This window comes from Chamaea fasciata, unplaced genomic scaffold (genome assembly GCF_029207755.1).
Source record: "Chamaea fasciata isolate MVZ Bird 193981 ecotype frontalis unplaced genomic scaffold, bChaFas1.0.hap1 SCAF_7, whole genome shotgun sequence".
In the NCBI taxonomy this organism is placed as follows: Eukaryota; Metazoa; Chordata; class Aves; order Passeriformes; family Sylviidae; genus Chamaea; species Chamaea fasciata.
Window position 1 is genome coordinate 31555694 of NW_027094092.1, and position 23332 is coordinate 31579025.

General features: G+C 36.6%; 1 protein-coding gene across 1 annotated transcript; it reads left to right on the forward strand.

Annotated features, from left to right (window-relative positions):
* Positions 1-1476: 1476 nt before the first annotated feature.
* LOC136292509 (formin-1-like) lies at positions 1477-22902 on the forward strand. Its single transcript, XM_066188310.1, has 2 exons — positions 1477-3361; positions 22833-22902. Exons 1-2 carry the CDS (start codon positions 1477-1479, stop codon positions 22871-22873), a joined length of 1926 nt encoding a protein of 641 aa, XP_066044407.1. The 3' UTR covers positions 22874-22902.
* Positions 22903-23332: the final 430 nt, after the last annotated feature.

Genomic DNA, 23332 nt, shown 5'->3' on the forward strand with positions numbered 1-23332 from the left:
AGACACCTCATTGCAGTCTTCAACATCCTCATGTGGGGAAGCAGAGGGGCAGGTACTGATCTCTTCACTCTCATGAACAGTCTTGGGACTTGAAGAAATGGCATGAATCTGAGTCAGGGGAGATCTAGGTTGTATATCACCCAGAGGGTGTTTGGGCACTGGAACAGGCTCCCGGGGGAGGTGGTCACAACACCAGCCTTACAGAGTTCAAGAAGCATTTGGACAATGCCCTCAGGCACATGATGGGACTCTTGGGGTGTCCTGTTCAGGGCCAAGAGTTGCATTTGATGATCTTGATGGGTCCCTTCCAAATCAGTTTATTCTATGATTCTATGAAATATGTTACGTAGTAATATGATAACTTCCTTTTAAATACTGTTGCCTAGGTTTGATTTTTTTTTAATTATGAAAAGTTCTGTTGTATTTATGCTTTTTCAGTTAAAACCTGAAAATCCTGCATTTTTCAATGTAGGAGCAGGTGCTCTCCAGCTTTTTGTGCTCCTGGGCTTTAGGTCTTTCCCTTATGCTTATGCATTTCCTAATGACTTCAGACTTCTTCTCTTTAATTATGGTAGCAGAGTTCCTTTTGGATAAAAACCAATTTAGTTCTCAAAAGGAGCAAACAAACTTCCATTATGTACCCAAAGAATGTAAATATATCCAAACTGTAGGAAGAAAATATGTGATGAAAAGAATAGAAAATAAAAAAGTTCAAAAAATCTGCCTATAAAATTACAATTACACTATTGCATGCTGATTCAAAATAGATTTATATAGTACCTGAATGGTAGCCAAGTAAATAGAACCTGTATTTTTTTTGTTATTCCAATTTTTCTGGATGTCTTGGCAGTTCCACAAAACAGTACAAGAAGAAAATATTGAGCCTTCTTTTATTTTCTAAATGTTTTCTTGGTAAATAAAGCAGCGAGACCTAAATACATCGTGATGGTGTTATGCTGGTGGTTGTGCTGAGTAAAAAGGCAACAGGCGTGCTTGAATGGTTCTTTTTACTAAATGTTCAACAGCAAGTTAACTTTTAACAGAGATAGGGGAAGAGATTCCACCATTCAAAAGTAAAGCCTCTTTGAAATGAGTGTTTTAGTGACCGTCTTGTGACCTGATGGAATAGCATTGACTGAGAGGCCTGGAGACAGAGGGATGATGTAGGAGAGAGAAAGATTATGACTCCAACTATGAGTGTTAGTAATGTCATTCTTTTTGTGTCAGATTTTCAAGGAAAAAGATTTGTTTCAGAAAATACTGAGAGAAGATTGTGCTTCTACAGGCTTGTTATTTGTCATATTAAATTTGCCATAATCAAGTTTGACAGGCTTCTCTTTTTTTTTCCAGCAGACAATACTATTGTTGAAGATTAGTCAGATGCCTTCCGTCCATTCCCTGCCTCACATGCTATGTCATGCAAGCTTTGGAACATCCAGAACATAATTTAAATGAATGACTAATTTGGCAAGCATAATGGAAGGCACACATACCATCCTTCAATTGCACAAACCCATTATGGAGCTTTGTTACATCAGCTTCTATCATCCAGAGGGGAAAGTCAGAGGATTTACTTACAAGGGCTCTGTAACTCTGGATAGAGCCACTAAGCGTCTCTGTAGCTGCTATCAAGTAAGGGAGAGGTTTCACATGGACCTGAGAGAATGGCCATATGAAAACTTTGGAGATGTTATTTTTAAGCAAACTACCACAAAAGACCTTTTCAATGAGCTGTACAAAATAACTGCTGAAAAGGAAAAACTGTTATCCAGTGTTTTGAGATTTCATCATTTTCCAGACCTTAAGGCAGGACATCAGGAGGAAAAGCGACAGGATGTTTCCGGAGTCCCGAAACTTAAAGGTGATAATTACTTCACTCTTACACATCAGCAGGAGTTATTACTGGATTCTACAAAGAGAGAAAATTTGAATCACAAAAAAATGAGAAAATACAGAAGAAAAGAGAGCTTTGAGGAGATCAGACATCGGAAAGAGGGAAAAAAGATACATGAACATCTCTTTTTACTGAGTACACAAGACACACAACAGAAAAATAAGAAGATGGTCTCCACTAGACTTCCGACCAGGAGTTATCCTAGCTCCTTTTCTCCCTCCAGCTGGCTAATAGTAACAGGTAAGGATAATTTACCAGTAGACAATAGAATACAACCAGAAAAGTGGACAGAAGAGGAGTATTTTCTTAAGAGCAACAAAACTGTGAAATTGGACACTCACTTACCAAGTTCTAGCTCAAAAGACATCAGTGATGTTGTTGCAGTTGAACCAGTGGATTATGGAGAATGCATTCCTGAAGTTACCAGGGTACCACAGAGCACCAGTTTGGTGAATTCATCTCAGTACACTCTGTCTAACAAACTCGAGACATTGAGAAAATCTGCAGCTGCTAAAATCTTGAAAAGTAGCAAGTATGCTGAGCCAGTATGTAAGGAGAAACCAGGAATCACAGTTCTTGCTGAAGTCCAGGATTTAGACACTTGTATTAAAAAAGTTACCAACCTCCCTGCAGAGTCTTTACCTGATTCTCACAGAGGTAATGAAACCATTTCTCCTGTTCTCACAACAGCACATAACGAGCTTATATCAGGAACCGACGTATACTCTGTAAATGAAGCTGCTGGAGACTCTAATAACAGTGTGCTGCAGGAAAAGGAGGAAGACGGCTCTGGTTTGCAGTACAAAGCAGAGAGAGTACACATTACTGATGAGTCATGCAACCTTGTGGGAGCAGTTAATAAAGCTCTTCTGAAAGTTATCCGGAGCGACACTTTAGATGAAGCTGCAGAATGGAAGAGACTGCAACAAATTACAAGAGTAGACAGAAACCTGCCAGGCTTACTACATGAGAAAAGGACCACGGTATCCCGGGGAAACGGCAAGCATTTATTTTTGAACCTGCCTGTAAATGAAAGTCCTGATATTCCTCAGACAAGTAATAAACTGGAAGAGAAAAGGCTGCATTCACCCCCATTAGCAGCAGTGAGTAATGTTTTTAGTAATTCATATCCACTATCAAATACACACAAACAGATGTCACCTATTCCTTCTCCGTTATCTTCGAGACTGCCCAGCCCACAGCTGCACCACCGGATCCTCCCGTTGCCCACAGAGAACACCGAGGACGAATCCATGTTTGGTGACTATGGCCATGGAAGACACGGTGCTATAAACCTCTCCTTCAGGGATTTGGAGCCACAGTTTTATCGGAAGTTTTCTGATCCTGGAGAATTGGGATTTGCCACCAGACAACGGGGCCTACATCAGAATGCAACTGCAGGACATTTTGAAAAGTGTGCTGTGCAAGAAAAATTAACTACACAGACACAGCAGAATTTCTGTCCAGGTCAGTCCTATTTAATACATTTTTTAAGCTAATAGAATCAACCAAGCATGAAAGTCTTGGAGTGTTTTTGGGGTTTGTTTGGTTTGGGTGTTTTTAATACTGGCTATTAATAATAAATATTGTGTAAAAAAAAAAAAGCTATTTTTCTCTACTTATGGATTGGATGAAAAGTTGTTGAAGTTTTTAAACAAAAGTTGCACCTATTAAAGGTTTCAAGATACATTTTTATGTCAGCTGATTTTCAGTCCTGTTTTTACTGAACGACCTCTTAGCAAAAGTTAAGGAAAAATCTTTCTGTATAAAATGAAAAAAGCTTGAATGCTTATTTTCCAGCTTTTCCTGTGCTGTGTTCTAGTCTTTCAAATTATTATGGTAACATTTATTCAACAAAATGTTCTTTTTGCTTCTTTGGCTTAACTGATAGAATACTTTCTGAACAAGCTAATTTGCAGTGCCTTAAGTATAGGACTGGTGGTCTGACCATTTAGCTACAAGAGCTACATGTAAATTCTGTAAGAAAAGGCTTGTTTTTAAGATGATTGCATGCAGGAGTCATATTACAATGTATTTGAGTACAGTGCATGGGTTTATTTATAAAGATATACTGTGTAAAAAAGGCATAATTATATGACATCCTGAATAGCTATTTTTGTTAGATAGAACATCAGCATCTATACCCTTCATTTTTAACTTAAGAAACAGGAAGGCTGAAGGACCTAATTCTGCAGTGGTCTAGGTGTGGCTCAGACTGGTCCCTCTGTCTTATAGAGGGGGCTGGCAGTGGAAAATGAAAGGGGGATTCCAAAAGGGGAGGTGTGTAGGAGTGTGAAACCATTACCTTAGCCAGAGGGTGTTGAATACTGCATTTATGCCTGCTACTTGTAGAAGTTGTGTTAGTTCCACTCAAGACTAAATCAAATAAATTTAAGGTGTTTGGTGAGTTGCCATAGCTGGGAAGATGGGTGCCATGTTCCTTTTTCATTCCTTTCTTGGTTCCTGTTGTGCTGTGCTGTCCTGCCCCTCTCATTACATCTTGTACTCATCGTACCTTTCAGCGAGCTGGTTTAGCTGACAAAACCAGCAATTTCACTCCTTTATAAGACTAAAGTAGCACAGCAAATCTTTTGCTCTCTGTTTTACATTAGTGTTTTTTAAATTGATGTATCATTCAGAATTTTTGGATGTGGAGTTGTACCTTTTGTGCTGTACTCTTTGTACTGTCTTTGCCTGGGATAGGGTTAATTTTCTTTACAGCAGCTTGTATTGGGGCAGTGTTTTGGATTTGCGATGAAAACGGTCTCGATAACACAGGGATGTTCTAGCTTGTGCTGAGCAGTGTTTGCACAGCATCATTCCCTTCTCTGTTTCTCACTATGCATCCCCCCAATGAATAGACCAGGGACTGCACAATAGGCTGGGAGGGGACACAACCAGACAGATGACCCAGACTAACTAAAGAGAAATTCCCTGCCACATAATGTCATGCTCAGGAATAAAAGCGGAAAGAGGGGGCTTTAGAGGGGTTAGCCATCTTTTGCTTGGGACCTGGCAGGGCATCAGTCTACCCATGGGAGGCGGTGAGTGATTGCTGTAGCATCACTTGTTTCATTTTTTCTTCCCTCTTTTTCCACTTATCTTTAACGTATTAAACAAATTCTTTGTTAGTTATCTTGACCCCCAGTTGTTGGGGTTTTTCCATGCCTCTTCCCCCATGCCACTTGGGGGAAGGGAAGAGGGAGGGAATGAGTCTTTGTGTGGTGCTTATTTTCCCACTGGGCTTAACCCACAATGGTTTTACAAGAAAAAAACAACACACATACATACTAATGGCATCTGTTGGCTGAAAATCCTGGCTGTTAAGCAGAAACATCTTTGTGAAGAGAAGAAAACAGACAAGCCCGATTTTAGTTCTTGTTTACAGTTACCTGGCAACATTAATACAGACAGAAAGTATCACAAGTTTTTTGGGGTTTTTTTTTTTTTTTTCAGGTATGATTGCATGCCAGCATTATTACTGGTGTGTCAGAAAATCTGTGACTTTAAGGAAAAATTCTTTATTTTGCTGGTATATATAATACTGTAGATATGTCTCTGGATCTGGGATAATATGACTTTCCATTTCCATCTGAACCAGGGGTGGAATCATTCATATTGATAGAGCATTTGGAATACCACTTTTCTGTAAACATAATGAATAATAACAATTACTATAATTCATTGAGACAATTTTAGTTAATGTAAACGATATTAAGATTTGCAGTTATAAACTTGCACTCCTGGTTTAATTGTTACCAGATTCGTCCCATGTGTGAAGAGCAGAGTTCAGGACTATTTTTCAAATTTGTCTTCAATGGGGTGTTATTGTGAAATGTTTTTTCAATTCCAGTCTGTTATTAAATTATGTAAGTATCTGCAATGACTCTAAGAATTACGGAGAATTTTGGTCAACTTTTTATCAGTCAGGATGATTGAAGGATTTGCCTCATGGCAAAAATGATGGCCTTTTGAATATCTTTTCAAAGTTCTGTTGCTGTCACAGTATGTACTACTTCTTCTTCAAAAACTTTTGGGGCCTTTTGTTACCCCTGTAACTTTGGATTTGGAAAATTTCATTAATCAGTTAAATATTCTAATTTATTAGTTTAAATTACCAATTGGACTCATCATACAGCTCTACACATAATTTTAATTTTTTCTTATAGTTTGTAATCATGATTCTTCACAGTCTCGCAATAATTGGAGAATATTCCTTCAGTCAAAACTGAAACAATTAAGGCAGAGTGCCTTTCTTCTGTACTTCCACTTTTTCTCAAATTCAGTTTCTTTATAGATATATAGATACATATATGGCATGTATATCATAGTTTCATTGCACAAAGTTCTATTAGTAGTTAATTTGAAAGTACAGTTTACTGGATCTTCTTATTGAAGTGCAACTACTGGCCATGGGAATAGGCCACAGCTTTCATCTTAGTAAGTTAATAGTTAACTGGGAATAATTTATAGTTCAACAATAATTATTTGGCAATTTTCTCTGTAGGTGGGACTGGGAATCAAAATTCCTGTATTACTATGCAACAGTTCTATTTGAATTATCAAAATTCTAAGAAAAAGCTTTAGAATAATTTAGAGCTTGCATATGATAAACTGTTCAGTTACAAGCAGCAAAAGCAGAAGTACAAACACTAAAATTTCTCACAGAATGACATTTATTAAATTCTCAGAAACATACTTCCTGCATTTCTGTATGAAATTCTTTTTACTCTAATATGAATTACATTATGCTTTTGTAGTCTTGGAGATGCCTTTGAAAAGATATTCAATGTATCTGAATATCAGATACACTGTCTCAGGGAAAGAATTGCCGAGATCTTTTAGTTCCTGTTGCTGGTTCTCTCTCAAGTTGTTCACAGCAGCAGCAAAAAGGAGGGAGAAAATTTTCAGAGCTATTGTATTCATTTAGTACTGAATGACACCAATATGCTATTTTGCTAAGTATTGCCTGTAAGAGGAAGAAGATTAGGGATATTTTAGCAGTTATTGAAGTGAATTTGATTTAGAGCAGGAAACTTAAAAATAAAAATCACTGGTTATGACATAGCTTCCAGGACAGTGACTGGTGACTGTGCTTTGAGTCAGGATGAGACTGGAAGGGTAATTCACCACACTTTCTGTTATATCTTTTACTCCTAATGTGGAAAAAAATAATAAAAATCTGCCAAGGGGGAATGGTGAAAAGAAGAAAAGGAACAAAGGAGAAGGATGATGTTACCCTACCTCTAGCCAATGAATAATGCTCCTTTTTTGGTATCTAGATGTTGTGAAGGAAGAAGATACCCAGAAAACACAAAAATCCAAAGCTACTAGGACTGTAAAGAAACTAAACCAAACTTGGGATAGAAATGAATAAATTTTGTGTCAGGTAGAATAGCTGAGACTTATGGGACTGAAAAGACAGGCCCATTCTGTTCTTACTCACTTCCTTCTTACAGTGAAGGCCTCCTCTCTTTACTTTTCCTCCTCTTCTCTGCAACAGCTTTGGTGTTTTTCTTGCTTTTTGGTAATTTCAGTCAAATCACTAAGCAAGCTGAAAACTGAGCCAACAAGGACAGAGGAGAGTAGCTTTGGCTGGTTTAGTGAGCTGAACAGTTCACAGTGGGCTGATGAAATCCACAGCTAGGATGAGGGAGGACATGCAAGTGTGGCAGAAAGGACAAGTGAGCAAGACCACCCCTCCTGCAGGGAATCATTTGATCCCCAAAAATCTCAGTTGCATCCAAAAACTGGAAGCCAGAAGGCTGGCTGTGACTGGCAAGTTGTTAGGAGTGGGAAATGAGATGAATCAAGTTGGTTGAAGATACGGAGACACTGTGATATTTTGAGTGGGTGCTATTAATACTGAAGCAAGAAGAGCAAGAGATGGAGGACAAGTGAGAAAGGGGAACTCCAAGACTGAGTGGAGAGTGTTACATTGGCTACAATAGAGAACATTTATGGAATATCACAAAACAAGTAGAATGTGGCTGATTAGAGACAAGATCATTTTTTTGTCGTTGTTTTGATGTGCAAAAGGAACCATAACCGTTAGAATGTACATTATGGGTATAAATCTATCTGGCTTGCTGATGATTCATGAAGTCAGTATCATGAAATTTTGGAGATGCAAAAAAGAGAAGGGAGGAAGAATAAGAAAAGTGAGGTAGAGTTCTGGTTTTAAGGTCTTCAAAATTATAATGCTTATTGTGTTGTAGGGAAGGCATCTAACCTACTTGAATATAAGTTTTTAAAATTATTTCTCAAATAATTTTCTTTAATTGACCAGTTAAAGATGTTTACCCAAGAGTTCTTTGCAATATATTCTGGATGCAATTATAGATGCATCTATCCCTGTCCATGCTGATTATTAAATGGAGAATGCTGTGTTTGCTTGTTTCTGCCAATGAGAATTTTATGGCAGCAGTTCGCTTTCCATTAGAAAGAATTGAAAGCAAACATTCTGGTAGTGTGGCTGTCAAAAATTACACACTGCCATTTGGAAACATGCCAATTGCTAATGGCTATCTCTGGCAGGTCAGTTTTGCAGTCTCAAAATATATAGGTACTTTAACCTATAAAGAACTGTTTACTCTATAGATAAATACTTTAATAAGTATTATTCTTTAAATGGTGTAAGATTGTATTTTAATCCTCAAAGATCTTGAAGAGAGTGAAAACCACAAAATGATACTTTCAGTTTGATAGTTCACTCCTTGGTGGCTGGAGGAACAGTGCTCCAAGAGCTGCCCTACTCCTTAGGTCTTTCACTCCCTGCTAAAACTAAGTTATCCCAGTTTTCCTGATTAATTTCTGTTTGTAGTGTAATCATAGCTTACTTGCATGTGAAGAAGAACATTCTAATTCTACAAATATAGCAGTTATATAGTCTGTAGTTCTATACATCTGTTTAAATTTCCAGCATTGAAGTAGCAGGATGTGAGAAGCTTTAGTTCTGGCTTTTGTTGGATGCATTATCATTAAACACCAGATAATGAATCTATTGCAGTGCCCGTGCCAGAAGACTTGTAATTGAAAAATGGCATATAGGCAACATTTCACCCCAGATATGTTATAAAGATAGCAAAAATTTAATATCATGGTACTATTTGAATATTATTTTGTCTTTTCCTAACTTAACTAACTCTTTAAGATGAAAAGGGACAAATAGAGTCTGTTAAGAGAAATTCAATAACGAGACCTAATGACGTGTTTCTGAACCATGGTTTTGGAAAATGAAGTTTCATATAAACAAAACTGTTTGAAGGCTCTTATAACAGGAGACAGATTATATTATAGTGTTTTTGATGTTCCTTTTATAGGGAAGGGAAAGGTTTAAAAATATCTTCTCTAATTGAAGTGGTTCAGAGAATTGCTAATTAGCATTTTAAAAGCACTATAGCGTTCTGTCCACAGTAAGTATGCACTTCATGAAGTAAGTTTGCATATGGATCACATGGAAAGATGATGCATAGTTTCTCACAGGTAATTCACATGAAAGTAATATTCATGAGTGTGTTGCTTCACAAAACCCATCTTATTCAGAATAAATGTCCTTTGAAGATGCTGTAAAGGAGTTAAGAATTAAGAGACTGGTGTAAGAAAAGAATTAAAATAAAAAAGAAGAGAGAATTAATCACAGAATCTCAGAATCATTTAGGCTGAGAGGCCCACTTGAGATCATCTAGTCCAACTCTCTGCTCAGGCAAAGGTCACCTAGAGCAAATTGCCTGAGCCTGTGTGCAGGATTTTTAATTTCTCTGAGAATGATGACTGAACAACCTGTCTATGCAACCTGTGTTAGTTTGGTCACCCTCACAATAAAAGCGTTTTCTTTCATTCAGGTGGAATTACGTAAATTTTCAATTTACCATTCCAGTGTTATAAATACCATTAACTCCTACTCTAACCTTGGGGTTTTTAGCCCAGGGTGTTTCTAATATCCTATGGGAATTGTGTTACCTACTGACTCCGTGTGGCTGCAACAGAGTTAGTTCTTTCTGAGGATTTTTCCAGCTATTGGTTTTTACATACTGAGTAACACCACTATCCTGATTGTCACTTAGGTCTGTAAAATAGATACCCTCTTTGATAAGGATTTCCCTTGCTCCTTCTGCATACAGTTGAAAGCTGTACCTAAAATTGTTCCTGTTAAGCTTGCATGTTCCTTCTAGGTATGTAATCTTGCAAAGTTTGCTAATTTTGTGTCCAACTAAAATGGATTTTTGTTTCTCTGTTATATTCATTGCAGTTACTCATTGTACACTGTATTGTGATTGCCTTTGAGGACATCATCCTGTATTCTCTACTGAGTCTTATTACACATGGTAACGATAAAAGATCCTTAATAATTAATCCCAGTGAAGCCAAAATCTTTTCGTACCAGTGTAAGCAAAATAAGGCAATGCTGCATTGAAAGGCAGACTTATGGCAGTTTGAAATGAACATAGGCAGGACTGTAAGTTCAAGACATGGTCTCTGAGTTAAAAAGACCCTCTGAAGACTGGCCTTGATAGATTCTGTGAACAAATAGCCCCTGTTTTAGTTGAATGACTTCTCAGCATGGCACACTTAAGCAACAGTTATATTTTCTTCTCTCTTTGTAACATGTGACTCATCAGTCAAAGGCAATCACTGAGGGGAAACCAAGGGAATTAAATTGGAATGGAAAAACAGAGACAGCTTAATGTTTTATGCAGGTCATAGATTAACAATTTTCTGTTTCATGGGGGGAGAAAAGGCCAAAACATTCCTTCTGGTTTACAGTTTGTGCACTCAGTTTAAGAAACTTACTGTAATGAAATGGACTTCTTTTCTCATCAGTATAAAAAGAATTTCTTGAAGTAAAATACTGGAATAATGTGGTAGTTGTAGTTTCTTGAATCTGTATGTATTCTGTTGGCCACTTTAAACAAGTTGATAGAAATGGCTCAGCTGAAATTTGCTTGATGGATCAGGATGATATATAAACTGAGATCAGATTCAGGTATTTATCTCTGTAAGTATGATTTAATAATGTATTTAGGAATTTTTAAAAACTCTAATAGCTACCCTTTGGTATTTTGATTCTGAAAAAGTGACATAGCATGAAATCCAACTTGTAAAAGTGGTGAAAAATTCTGCATACTCCCTGATAAAAAGATACTTTTAAATACTGAAAATTAATAAAGATGCAATTTATGTGTTTGTGGTGTCCCATAGCAGTAAATAATTTTGAAATGTATTTCATGATTTAGATATGATATAAATCTATAATAATAGATTTAAATAGTACCTGTAAGCATTCAATATTATTTTTGAGTCATAGCATTAAAATAGTGCACCTAGTGGTTTAATGATTTATTTAATTGTGTGTCAGAGTAATTTTCTTTGGGCTTAAATGATGAGTACCCTTGCATTTAGATTATGGTGACTTCTCAATTGCAAGAAGTGGTTATGATTTTCTAGACCATATTCAAAGATCTCTTCAGGCTTGTCTCTTTTGTTGCTGGGATCAGTGAGATAAAAATAGGACAGAGAAAATAGAGGTGAGATGTTGAGAACTGTTGGATGTATTTTACATGAGGAATTTTAAAGGCTATGGGAAATTCATCTTTACCAGAATGAAATGTGAGGAAAGACGGAAATAGAAATAATTCACAGTCCCTCACCTGAGTGACAGTCTCTATACACTGCCACTTGTAAGGTCCTGTGTGATAAAGATTTCAATGCTGTGTAATTTTCTACTTTTTTTTTTTTTTTCACATTTACATTTTGGAAGTGGTAAAATGGAAAGTACTATGTTTTTTCTTATAAGGTGTGCTTTTACAATGAAGAGGCATATGGGACATTTTTTGCATTCTAAATACAATGAGCCTCTCTGAAATTGTCCTAGGCAGTCACTTAGCATTTCTTTGCTATCAATACACATTTTAATGATTTTTGACTTGGATAGTTCAAAACTACCAAGATGAAGGGTATAAGTGATGAATGGTTTAGCTAACCTCTTACCATGTTTGCTCTCACTTTTCTAGAATATTTTGGAAAATTAAGAGGGAAAATGTGTTCTAGAAAAATCTTTATGGGTAAAGGTATTGTGAGTTTCTACTTTATAACATTTTCAGTCATTTCTGTATTTGTTTGCCTATCTCATGAGTAGAACTGCTTATTGATTATTACCCCTGCAAATCTGAAAACAAAACCTGTTAAGCCACTAAAACTACCAAATGAATAGAAAATTAATCTTATTATGTGTACAAAATGAAGTAAAATGGTTCTCGTTCTCTAAGCTTCAGTGATTTTATTACAGAAACTCAAGTAAAACTAACAAAATTGTAGTACAGGGGAGTTTGGTGAACAAAAGGTTATTATGAGTGCGTGAACTTATTTTTGAGTCATAAATTGTAGAAAAGCTAAAGCTAGTTGTTGCCATCCTTTTACCCCCTAACACTTCACATTTTTCAGCAGCTAGTACCCTGGGAGGCCCTGCCAGCTGGAAGGCATACGCTCAGTTCCCAACCTGCTCCCAGCAGCTTTAATTGTTACTATTTGCAAAATACCAGGTGCTCTCTGTGACCTAAGATGTTAATCGTGCTTACCTCATATACATAATTTGTGTATGGGATCTGATTCATATTGTCAGGGTACTTAGAACAAATAGCTTGATTTCCATGCCCAGAGAAACTGAACACTACAGCTGCCAAGGCAGGCATATTTAAAAGCTGCAGAGTTTTCTTAAGCATATTGTGGTAAATTAGGAGCATTAGTCAGCAGTAGTCATTCCAAGATGTTTGGAGCAATTACTCAAAAACTGGCTTCTTCTATTTTATGCAGCACTGAAGTCAGTGGTTTTGTAGTCCCCCAGCTAACATTTTGTTAACATATACCTGAGTCTGATAGTTATTGTTGCAGAAGTGAAATCTAAATATTTGTTAAGTTTATTAGAGAAAGTAAAATTTTGGGGGTGTTTTTTTCTGTGTTAATTTTATTTAAAACATATATGTATTTGACCTGTAAAGCAGCTGGAATTAAGCTATTTCATCTCACAATAACTAAAATTTAGAGGTTATCTTCTCTAAGTTTCTTCTAGAGTAAATATTTTTGTCAATAATGTAGTTATCAATACATGGTAAACGAGCATAAGTTCACTAATTTCTGATTTTTCAAAGTGAAATTTCTTTTGTCTTAAGAAAATAAAGTATTCAAGTGTGAAAAATATATTGAAAAAGTTATTAAAATAAAAACTACTCAGTTTTGTTGTTTTTAAATAAATGTATATTAAAATATAATTACAGTTATTCATAATATAACATAATATAATTTTTATATATTTATGTATGCATTTTCCAATAGACATTACAGTTTAAACTTGAGCATGTATTTAATAGTTATATGAAGTCATGCCAGTCAGATATTTTCTTCTTTTTGGAAAATCCCAGCTTTCACAGAAGTAAAATTTAAAACAAAGAAAATCCCAAACCAGCATTTTTTTTCCAGAAGTAGCAGTCTTCTGAAAATCATCTTCCAGGTGAATAATAAACTCCAACTCATATGCCAAGAACAGAAGATGGCAATACATCTTTTTGCATAGGCAAATAAAAAACGTCTTATTCAAAATCTAAGTGCTTACTTAAGTTATGCTTTTGTACTCTAATTTCCTTGCATATGCTTCTTTCATGGGATATGGACCTAATAATTTTTGTACTAGTTTACTACAACAGATTATTCTTTAAATCTGACACATAGTGAAACCATAGTTTTAAGTATTATAAGTAAGACAAATAGCTCTATATAAATTCCCAGGAACTGTTTACATGTTTTTTTCTTGTGATTAATTTGTATTCCACTTTTGTATTTATTTATGCAAGTTATACTTAGTTAGGCAAAAATGAAAGATGTTTGTCATCCAAAGATAGGAAAAAAATGTAAGGAGATACTTCTTCAGGTTTTCACTTTTTTCAAAAATCTCTTACTTCTTAGCCTTCAGGTTTCTATCTTGCCATCTTATGTTTAGTATGAAGGGCAGTGTTCCATTTGAATGTTTTTCTTTATATCATGGGGAAAAAAAAGCCTAATTTTGTTGCTTAGTTTGTCAGTCTTGAACTACGTTGAGAGTTTTTCTCCAATCTGTGGATTACTAAAAGAGGCCAAACCTAATTAGTCCAAAGATCCCTATTTTTCATCTCATGAGGCACTGAATATTTGTCAAGTCCTTTTCATCAAAGTGATTGGATTACATTTAAAGTCTTTCACCTTGCAAACAAAACTAAAGGTTTGTTTCCATTATATTCAGATTTTGTTTTCTTGTAAGAACTTTGAATTTAAAGGCTTTATTCAAAGGCTAGCAGAAAATGAGCTGTAGTTAGAAGCTATTTCAGATTTCCAGGGTGACACTTTGCAAGAGATCTTTCTTTTCTTAAAGAGATACCTTTGAGATAGCTAAGTACAGTGAGAAAACTTTCTTTTGTAACTCCTCCAAAGTGAAATGTTTTATTATCGAAAACAGGCAGAAGTCTGGGATTTTTTAAAGTAAATTAAATGAGAATTCCCCCCCGCCCCACCATCTTCCATTGTATTTCTAACCATACAAATTGACTTTCTAGTCCTATTTTTTCCCCCTCTGTGTAATTGTATTTCACTTACAGTAATGCAGATGCTTTGTATGAGAGGAGTCACATAGGGTGTGTTTGCGTGGCATGTCTGGTCCACACTAGCCACCCACTGCTTTTCCAGTTTGGTCTATGAGACTCACTGGATGGGTACTCTGGCAGTTCAAAGAGAAGCCTGAGCAATTCTTGCAGAGTTTAGTTGCTCAGGTATGCCTGCACAGACTTCATTCATCTATCAAAATCCCTGTGGCATGGCTGGTGTTACACAGCTTCTCTCACAGCAGTGGGGTGCAGTCTTTCCATGCTTGTGGCACAGAACAAGGAGCTGAAGCTTCACTCATGTGGGTTAGGTGTGACTATAGGCTCAAAGGGGATTCCAGGCTACAAGCAAGGCTGTGACATAGCTGGGCTTGAGGCATTAATAATGTGGATGGTCAGTGAGACAGAGCATAAAAGGAGGTTCAATTAACTTTGTAAAGTAAGTTGCAGCTCTGTCATCAGAGAGTTGAATTTTCTTATGTGTAATTCATTGAAATTGATGTTAAATGTGCAAATGGAGATGACAGCTGGGTGTTCCAGTGGAACAAATGAAAGGTTTCTTGGAATTCAGGTCTGCTTTAGCAGCTTTGGCTGCTAAAAACATCTAATGATACTAATATTTAAATAGTCATGACTTTGAATAGTCATGGAAATATTTCCACCCATCCTCTTGTATAGTAGCATGCTGCTTTGCTGTATCACTCAGCAGTCATCCTTAAAACACTCCTACAATCCCTTCATCATGTCTCCTTCATTTCCATTACTTTTCTCCTTCATCTGACTTACACTCTCCTATCTGCACCTTTTGAAACAAGCTCATACTTTGCTTATTCACACAAAATGATCTCTGCCACCCTTTTCAATATGCTGGGCAATTACCTGCAAGATAATTTCACAAATGAAAGGAAGGAATGCTGAATGTTACCTCCTTATTGCACAAGATCTTTGAAATGGATGCAAAATTGTGCAGAATGGAAAAGCACAGTTTTAGGTGCCCTAGGGGTGTCTGAGACACAGACACAGAGCTGGCAAATCTGACCTGGAATGATCCACAATTTTGTGGATTGGAGTAAATTAATTTTGGCATCTAACATTCATATATTCAACTGAGTCCAAATAATTGTATAGTAAATGATGTTTCAGCTTTTTATTGCAGCAACATTGTTAACTTCATCTAGCCAAACTATTAAAATTGATTTATTCCTTCAGAAAAAAATTTATTTTTTAAAAATGCATTTGAATTTGGGTCTAGACTCTCATCGTGCATTTTGGTGCTTTGTAGTCTCTGTTCATGGTTCTAAAAATTGAACTCTATTTAACTGTGTATTCTCTCTCCTGGGAACTACCTGTATTTCTGTATTACATTTCTACTTAAGTATAATTCAGTCATTGTCTCTGTGTCAGTGTAGTCAGGCACTTCATTTGACTTTTAACCATAAAACTTAACAGACTATGTTGGGATTTTCTGGAAATTGATTTTATGGTCCTCCGTCCACAGATACAGCAACCCCTCTTTTTTTTAATCCTAGCAGGAAAACTGATGAAGTGAAACTAATTTTACTTCTTGGTGACACAAGTATAGGGTTCAGGAGGACAAACCTTGGAGGTCTTTGGCCAGTGTGCAGAATTTGCATAACAGGTTTACTGTTACAACAGAACTATGAGCACAGAAATAAAAGGAAGTTATGCTTTTCATTTGGTTCCTTTGGCATCTACATGTTGAAGATGAAAGAATTTTAAAATAGGAGGCATATCTTTCATATGAATCAGAAATATGACCAATAGCATTTTGCTGTCACATTCCTATAGTGGTGTGCTTCAGAATGGCGTGTGTTATCAGTATGCCTTGAAAGAGAGAACCACCCTTTTCAAGAACAGCACTGAATGGAGGCTTAACTCCAAGCAAGACAGAGAGTATATGCTTATGATTGATTTAAATAGGAATGCTTCCCAAAACAAAATTATATGCTTGATGGCCAACCCTTGCAAAGTTGTAATTTCATATTTAAAGTAAATGTAATAATACTGGCAGCCTTGAGGTTGCTGGATTGCAGTAGTGACTGGTATTTATATCTGGTTCATTAGCAAGCCAGTGAAAAATTTCATGTGACAAAAATCCATTTGGCTAATGAGCCACATTTTAATTAGACTCTGAACTTTCAAAAGAATACAGCTTATTGTTTTCCTCAGCAGTGTAATATAACTGCATAAAACACTTGCAAAAGTGAATTGAATGACAGAAATATGTTCTAGTGGATTAAGCAGACCACTTGTTAGGTACTTAGACATCTAAGGCTTTGTTTTGCCAGACCAAAGTGAGGCCAATAAAAAAGGCTAGGTTACATAATGTAGAGTGTTTTCTTTTGTTTTGTAATAGAACACTTTGAGTTCAAGAAAGCTTTGATAAAGCTGAGATGCTTGTGGCTTCTTCTGGTTGTTTATACAGTTATTTTGACATGCAAGTGTTATTGAACATGCATGTAGTATCTTGCACACATTATGCAAACAGCCATACACTGAAAAAATGTCTTTCCCTAAAAAGAACTTTTAAGGAAAAAAAAAAAAAAGCTGTCTCCAAATTTTACTAGTTTTAACATGTAGATGTGTCAGAGTTGAGACTGTGAAATGTTGCTTGTCATTTTGGCAGATACTTGTTAAAATATGAATAAATACAGACTGTATCAAAAAGAAATGTAGGTGGTAACTAGTAAAGTTCTAACTCTTTTTTTTTTTTTGCATCATTTCTGCTCTGCAATTTTAAGGTTGCTGTAATTAGCCAGTCCTATACTGAATCACAGTGTAAAATAAAGGAAAGGAGGGATGTTGAGAGGTAGTTGTTTTAAAACAGCACATATCCTTGTGACTTCTGAAACCACCTCAGTTGTGCTGTTCACCTTTCATTCCCCTCTTTATCCCAACAGTTAACCAAGTCCTAGTCAGTCTTCATCACTAACTGTAAAACCAGTGTTTCTGTGCCTAGGGATGCATATCCTAATATCCAACCTGACCTCTTTGAGAGTCAGGAATGCTGCTCTGGCCAGTGAACATCATATCATGATATCTGGGGAGAAGTGCTGTGAAGAACTGTAGAAAGCATTTACTAAGTAGAAAAAGGCAGGTGAACTTAAAGGAAATAAATAGGAGGCCACGCACAAAATCAGTTCATAATTTCAGAAGAAGTAACCCCAAAACATTATTGCACTTTATGAGATCTAGTGCTTTCACACTTCAAATATCTTGCAGTTCTCATTCTCTGTCTCAAAAAGTATATGGTAAAACTGGGTCATATTCAGGAAAGGACTACAGGATATTTTAAAGTACAAAAAATGTCTTTAGCATGGGAGAAAAACCCTAAGGATAACTGACAAGATCTATGATAGAGGTTGTAAAACTGAGTGGCTGAAGTGATCAGATAGGGCTGGATTTTTCCCTTTCTCTTTCCTGTATACCAACTGAAGTGCACCAAAATGTTGACGGTGGAATGAATATGGTAAATTACACCATCTTCTTTGAATGCAGATTTTTCAGCTGGCAAGTTTTTAACAGTTGAAGTTATCCATGGATGCCACTGTAATTTAATCTTGAGCTCACATGCTATTGATGTAGAGTACATCTCAATGCATGTTTACAAAAAATCCCAAGATGCCAGAAAAAACATAAATGTAAAAGAGAAACAGTTTGAACCTTTAATTTATTCAAAGAAAGTTTAAAATACTTTAAGCAATCTATTACCACTTCCACAGCCCCGTTTTCACAGGTACAAGTATCTATATAGGTGGCATAACTTATTTTCAGAAGTACTGTTCACCTCTCACTTCTTGTGAAATTTGTGAAAGGATATTCAACAGCATTGAAAATGGGAAAAACAGGCTGTGGACTAAATCTGACTTAAGATTTCCTAAGTACCAAAGAAAAGGAATAAAGGATTTTTAAAGTTAATTAATTAAGAAAAAAGCTGATGGATTGTTTTTTGTTTTAACTGATTTCTTGTCCAATGTCTAATACAGTGAGTTTGTGATTACCTGAGACAAGTGAAGCTTTGGAACACCATAAATAAAACAAAAGAGTGGATAATATATTTAAAAAAAAAAAAACCAACCATTCAGTATTGCCACATAAGTTTAGAGGTAAGAAGAATACAAGCCAATGTCAGTGACACAGCTCAAATTCTTATACAAGTGCTGACTGGAAATGTGAAAAACACATCTTAGTGCTCCATGAATATGGTTATACTGTTTTCCTGAGGTTTTGGGTGAATTGAACCCAATTTGTAAGTCACGTTATTCTACAGTAAAGATAAAACTTATTTAATTGAGAGTTCACTGTGAGCATACACAAAAATTGTATCCTATCCAGAATCTTTTTCCTTGGCAATTGGACTTGGACATTTGTGAGAACTCAGAAAATTTGCCAGATGGGTGATAAATTCCCTTTGCTCAGTCATCCAATTTTCCTAAGACTATAAAAGTCAGTATATGTCTGTCTATGCCTATAAGATTACTTGATAGTGCTTCAAACATCACAATGATAATATTTCATTAACAAAAGCATAGCAGGGCTTCAGAGTTTCTGTAAACCCATGATGCACTAGAAGGCATTCAGAGATACTTGCATTAGAAAAAAGTCAGCTGAATCTTTTGAAAATGTATGTGATGTTGACTGACTTAGGTTCAACATCACCCTGTCAATTGTGACATGGGGTGTAGTGATGCCAGACTTAGAGAGAGCATGGACTAAGGTAATCTTTTTCTGTTTGCCACTGCCCTCATGCTGAGATATTACCACCCAGAATCTGACCATTGCAGAAAGGTCTTCACTGCTTGTTTTCTGTTCTGGTCTTAGCAAAGCAGAAAAAGTAGGTATCAGTTGCCACAGCACATGTGAAATGACATAGCTGTAGATCTTTGGGACATGAATTATAGAATTTTAGGTGTCAGACAGACTTGTTTATTTCCCTTATGATTGGATGTAAATATTAGTGTGGCTGCTTTTGCAGAAGAGGGTGGAGATTCCTTAATGACTCAGAAGTGTGTCATCCTACAGTTGGAAAAATGCATTTTACTTGTCCCGAATGCAATTTTTCACTTATTAATTGAAAATCTCAGAATCGGTTAGGTTGAAAAAAAAACCAGTAATGTCATTGAGTCCAACCATTAACCCAGAACTGCCAAGTCTACCACTAAACCATGTCTGTAAGTGCCACATCTACACATTTTTTAAACCCTCCAAAAATGACGACTCAACCACTTTATTGGGCAACCTCTTCCGATGCTTAACAACCTTTTAAGTGAAGAACTTTTTCCTAACAACCAATCTAAATCTTGCCTGGTGCAGCTTGTCATTTCTCTTGTCCAACTGCTTGTTAATTGTGAGAAAAGAACAAGCCCCACCCTGCTAGGACCACCTGTCAGGAAGTTGTAGAGAGCTATAAGGTCTAAGGTCTCCCCCTGAGCCTCTTTTTTTTTCTAGGCTAAACAACCCCAATTCTCTCAGCTGCTCACAACAGGACTTGTACTCCAGACTCTTCACCATCTCCTTTGCCCTTCTCTGGACTCCCTCCAGGACCTCAGTGTCCTTCTTGTAGTGAGGGGCCCAACACTGAACACAGGACTTGAGGTGTGGCGTCAATAATGTGGAGTACAGGAGGACAGTAACTGCCCTGGTCCTGCTGGCCACACTATTGCTGATACAGACCAGGATGCCTTTGGCCTTCTTGGCTACCTGGGCACACACTGGCTCATGTTCAGCTGGCTGTCAACCAGTAGGCCAAAATCCTTTTCTGCTGGGCAGCTTTCCAGGCATTCTTCCCCCAGCTTGTAGCACTGCCTGCGTTGCTGTGACCCAAGCGCAGGACATGGCACTGGGCCTTGTTGAACCTCATACCATTGGGCTGAGCCCAGTGATCCAGCCTGTCCAGATCCCTCTGCAGAGCCCTGTTACCCTCCAGCTAATCAACACTCCTGCCCAACTTGGTGTTGCCTGTAATCTGTCTGAGAGTGCACTTGATTACCTCATCCAGGTTGTTGATAAATGTATTTAACAGGACTGGCCCCAATACTGAGCCCTAGAGAATACCACTCATCACTAGCCACCAGCTGGATGTAACTTCCTTCATGACTGCTGTGGGCCTGGTCATACAGCCTGGTATTTACCCAGTGATGAGTGCACCCGTCCAAGCCACGGGCTGCCAGTTTTTCCAGGAGAATGCTGTGGGATACAGTGTCCAAGGCTTTAGTATAGTCCAGGTTGATTCTGCACATTCACAGAATCTTACCATTCTCACTCAAGAGAATGCATATTTTAAAGCAGTCTGGACAGCATTGGGACTGAGGTTAGAGAGAAAAGGAGACACCAGCTGTCAAATTCTGACTGCATCTCTTAGATTCTGCTGGATGGGTCATAAAACAGGTGATCCTTTTGCTGCAAAGTCTTTTGTATTTTGTTTTACATGAATGTTAAGCAAGGTTGCTGCCCATTTTCCTGGTTTCCTGATTTTAGTATATTTTGGACTGTTGTGTGTCTTCCTGTTGGATAAAAGGCAGAAGACTGTCGCATGCAGTGCAATGTTATTCCAAGAGGAGGGGAAGGAAGAGCACAGGCCATGCAGGACATGTGCATTCCCCTATTATTGCAGCACAGTCTGTCACTGATGAATCATGGTCTAGTTATAAATAACGTGCTCAGTGTTAATTAATTTTGTTGCTGTCAATAAAGTCCCTGGTTATCTATACAGGCTGTTCTTTGATTGTTGCTTCTGGCACTTTTGCATATTTCTATCCATACTTCATTGTGTCAAATCCTAATATTTGCACTAAAATGTTTATATAATGACATTAATGCAATGTAGAGGTGGCTGGCCTAAGTAACCTCTACAAAGACATGCATTGATGTTAAAGCTTATTTTAGGCAACTTTCAAAATTTTGCATTGTAAGGTAAAAGATGTAGATTATTTAAAACCAATCCTACTGTAATTAATTTTTTCTTACCAAATGCTCAGACCAAATCTTTTCGGCAATGACTTTCCCTTTCTCATGGTTAAGAGTGAGAACCCGTCTATAAGGAGAAATACTATAAAAAGCACACGATAAAAGTAATGTTTTTCTATATAGTTCTTCATTTTCCTTATTGCACTAGCTATGGATTTCTAATATTTTCAAGAACTGTTGCTTGCAAGGTCAAATCTTGCTAAACAAAATAAGGAATAAAAGATTTAAACATCAGTCTCCTCCTCCACATTCTTTAAGGTAACTGGCTAATACCACAGATGAAAGAACTAGTTGTGAAAAGTCACAGTGAAACACTCCCCATAACAGCAATTACAGGGTTAGGAACGCTTCCATTTTTGGTAGTTGCTTAGAGTGTAATCTGTAACAAATATGGTATGTGCTCTGATTGCACAGAAATTACTTCAGCTAATCAAGTTGTAAGTAGGTGTAAACTAGTTTTGGAAAATTATTGTTATCTATTTTATAGCCCAAAAAGACACTAAGCATATGCTTACTAAGAAAAACGTATGTGAATTGTGAGGTATTTTTAATTTTTCTGTCGTATTTAATTTTTGTATGTCCATAAAAGGCTCACTTGGGAGATGTTGTATAATTAATACATGCTGATTGTATATTTAACTAGATTACTTTGGGTATTACCCCCATCTGGAAGTTACTGTGAACACTGAAGTTCTTTGGTATTAAAATGAGCCTTACACTAAAAGTTCCTGGCATTGCAGCTCAGAACCTTGGTCTGAACATTGATTGTGGCATTTGACTGTGGACATGTGAAGTTTCTTTGGGAACAGTAAAAGATGAAGAATTTGCACTGAGGTGCCAATTGCTTCCTTTGTTATATCCTCTTGGGGTTTTTAGTATCTTTGGCTCTTTGTTTGTAGTGCCAGTTGTGAACATTTGGAAGGTATCTTGCTTGCATCTGAAAACAAGAGTGGGCTGGCAAGTGCCAAGGCAGGTCTTGCTCATTATTTGTTCACTGTAACTAAACTTGTTAAATTTGAGTATGTGCTAAAGCAGTAGGCTTGTATGGGGCCAAACTGGCTCAGCACCTTGCAGGTCTGTATCCTAATTCAGAAAATACATTCTGTACTTGTTACTAGAGTTCCTGTTCCTCGGGTTTCTCAAGCACATGTTGGATGATACAGCACTGAATCTTGAATATGGTTCTCTCATCTTTCTGCTGATGATCTTGCCTTTTTCTTTGTTTTGATCCGGTTTTGTTTGTTGTTTTTTTTTTTCTCTAAACTAAAATTGTACTAGTTCTTTTACACTAAGTTATTGATAAGTATTCTTATTTTTTCTTTTAGGATTTGCTCTCTTACAGATTGAAGATTTTTGTCTAGAATGAATAAATTGCGGTGAAGGAAAAAAATAAAGTATATAAATTACTGTAAATGTAAACCCTTAATAAATAAAAAAAATATATAAATCACATTCAGTGTCAACAGGCTAAATGAAAAGTTACTTTAATACAAACCATTTAAATTTATATAAAGAATTTATAGGATTTGATAGATGTTGCTAATTTTATTAGGTTTATAATGATTCTGAAGTATTTTTGAAAGGCTTTGAGGTGCATCACATGCTTTTGCAGTTGATATACTCTGCATTGAGAAACCACACAAACATTTTTTACAAGAAAATAAATATTTTGTATTTTGTTCATATCCCTATGTTTGAAGGTTGCTCAGTCAAACTTTCTAGGCCAGAGAGCTTATTTTCACTGTTTTTTGCTGTTCTTTTCTTTTAATGATAGACATTCTTGTCAAGCTATGTACAGTTTTTCACCTCCTGCAGGAAGATATCC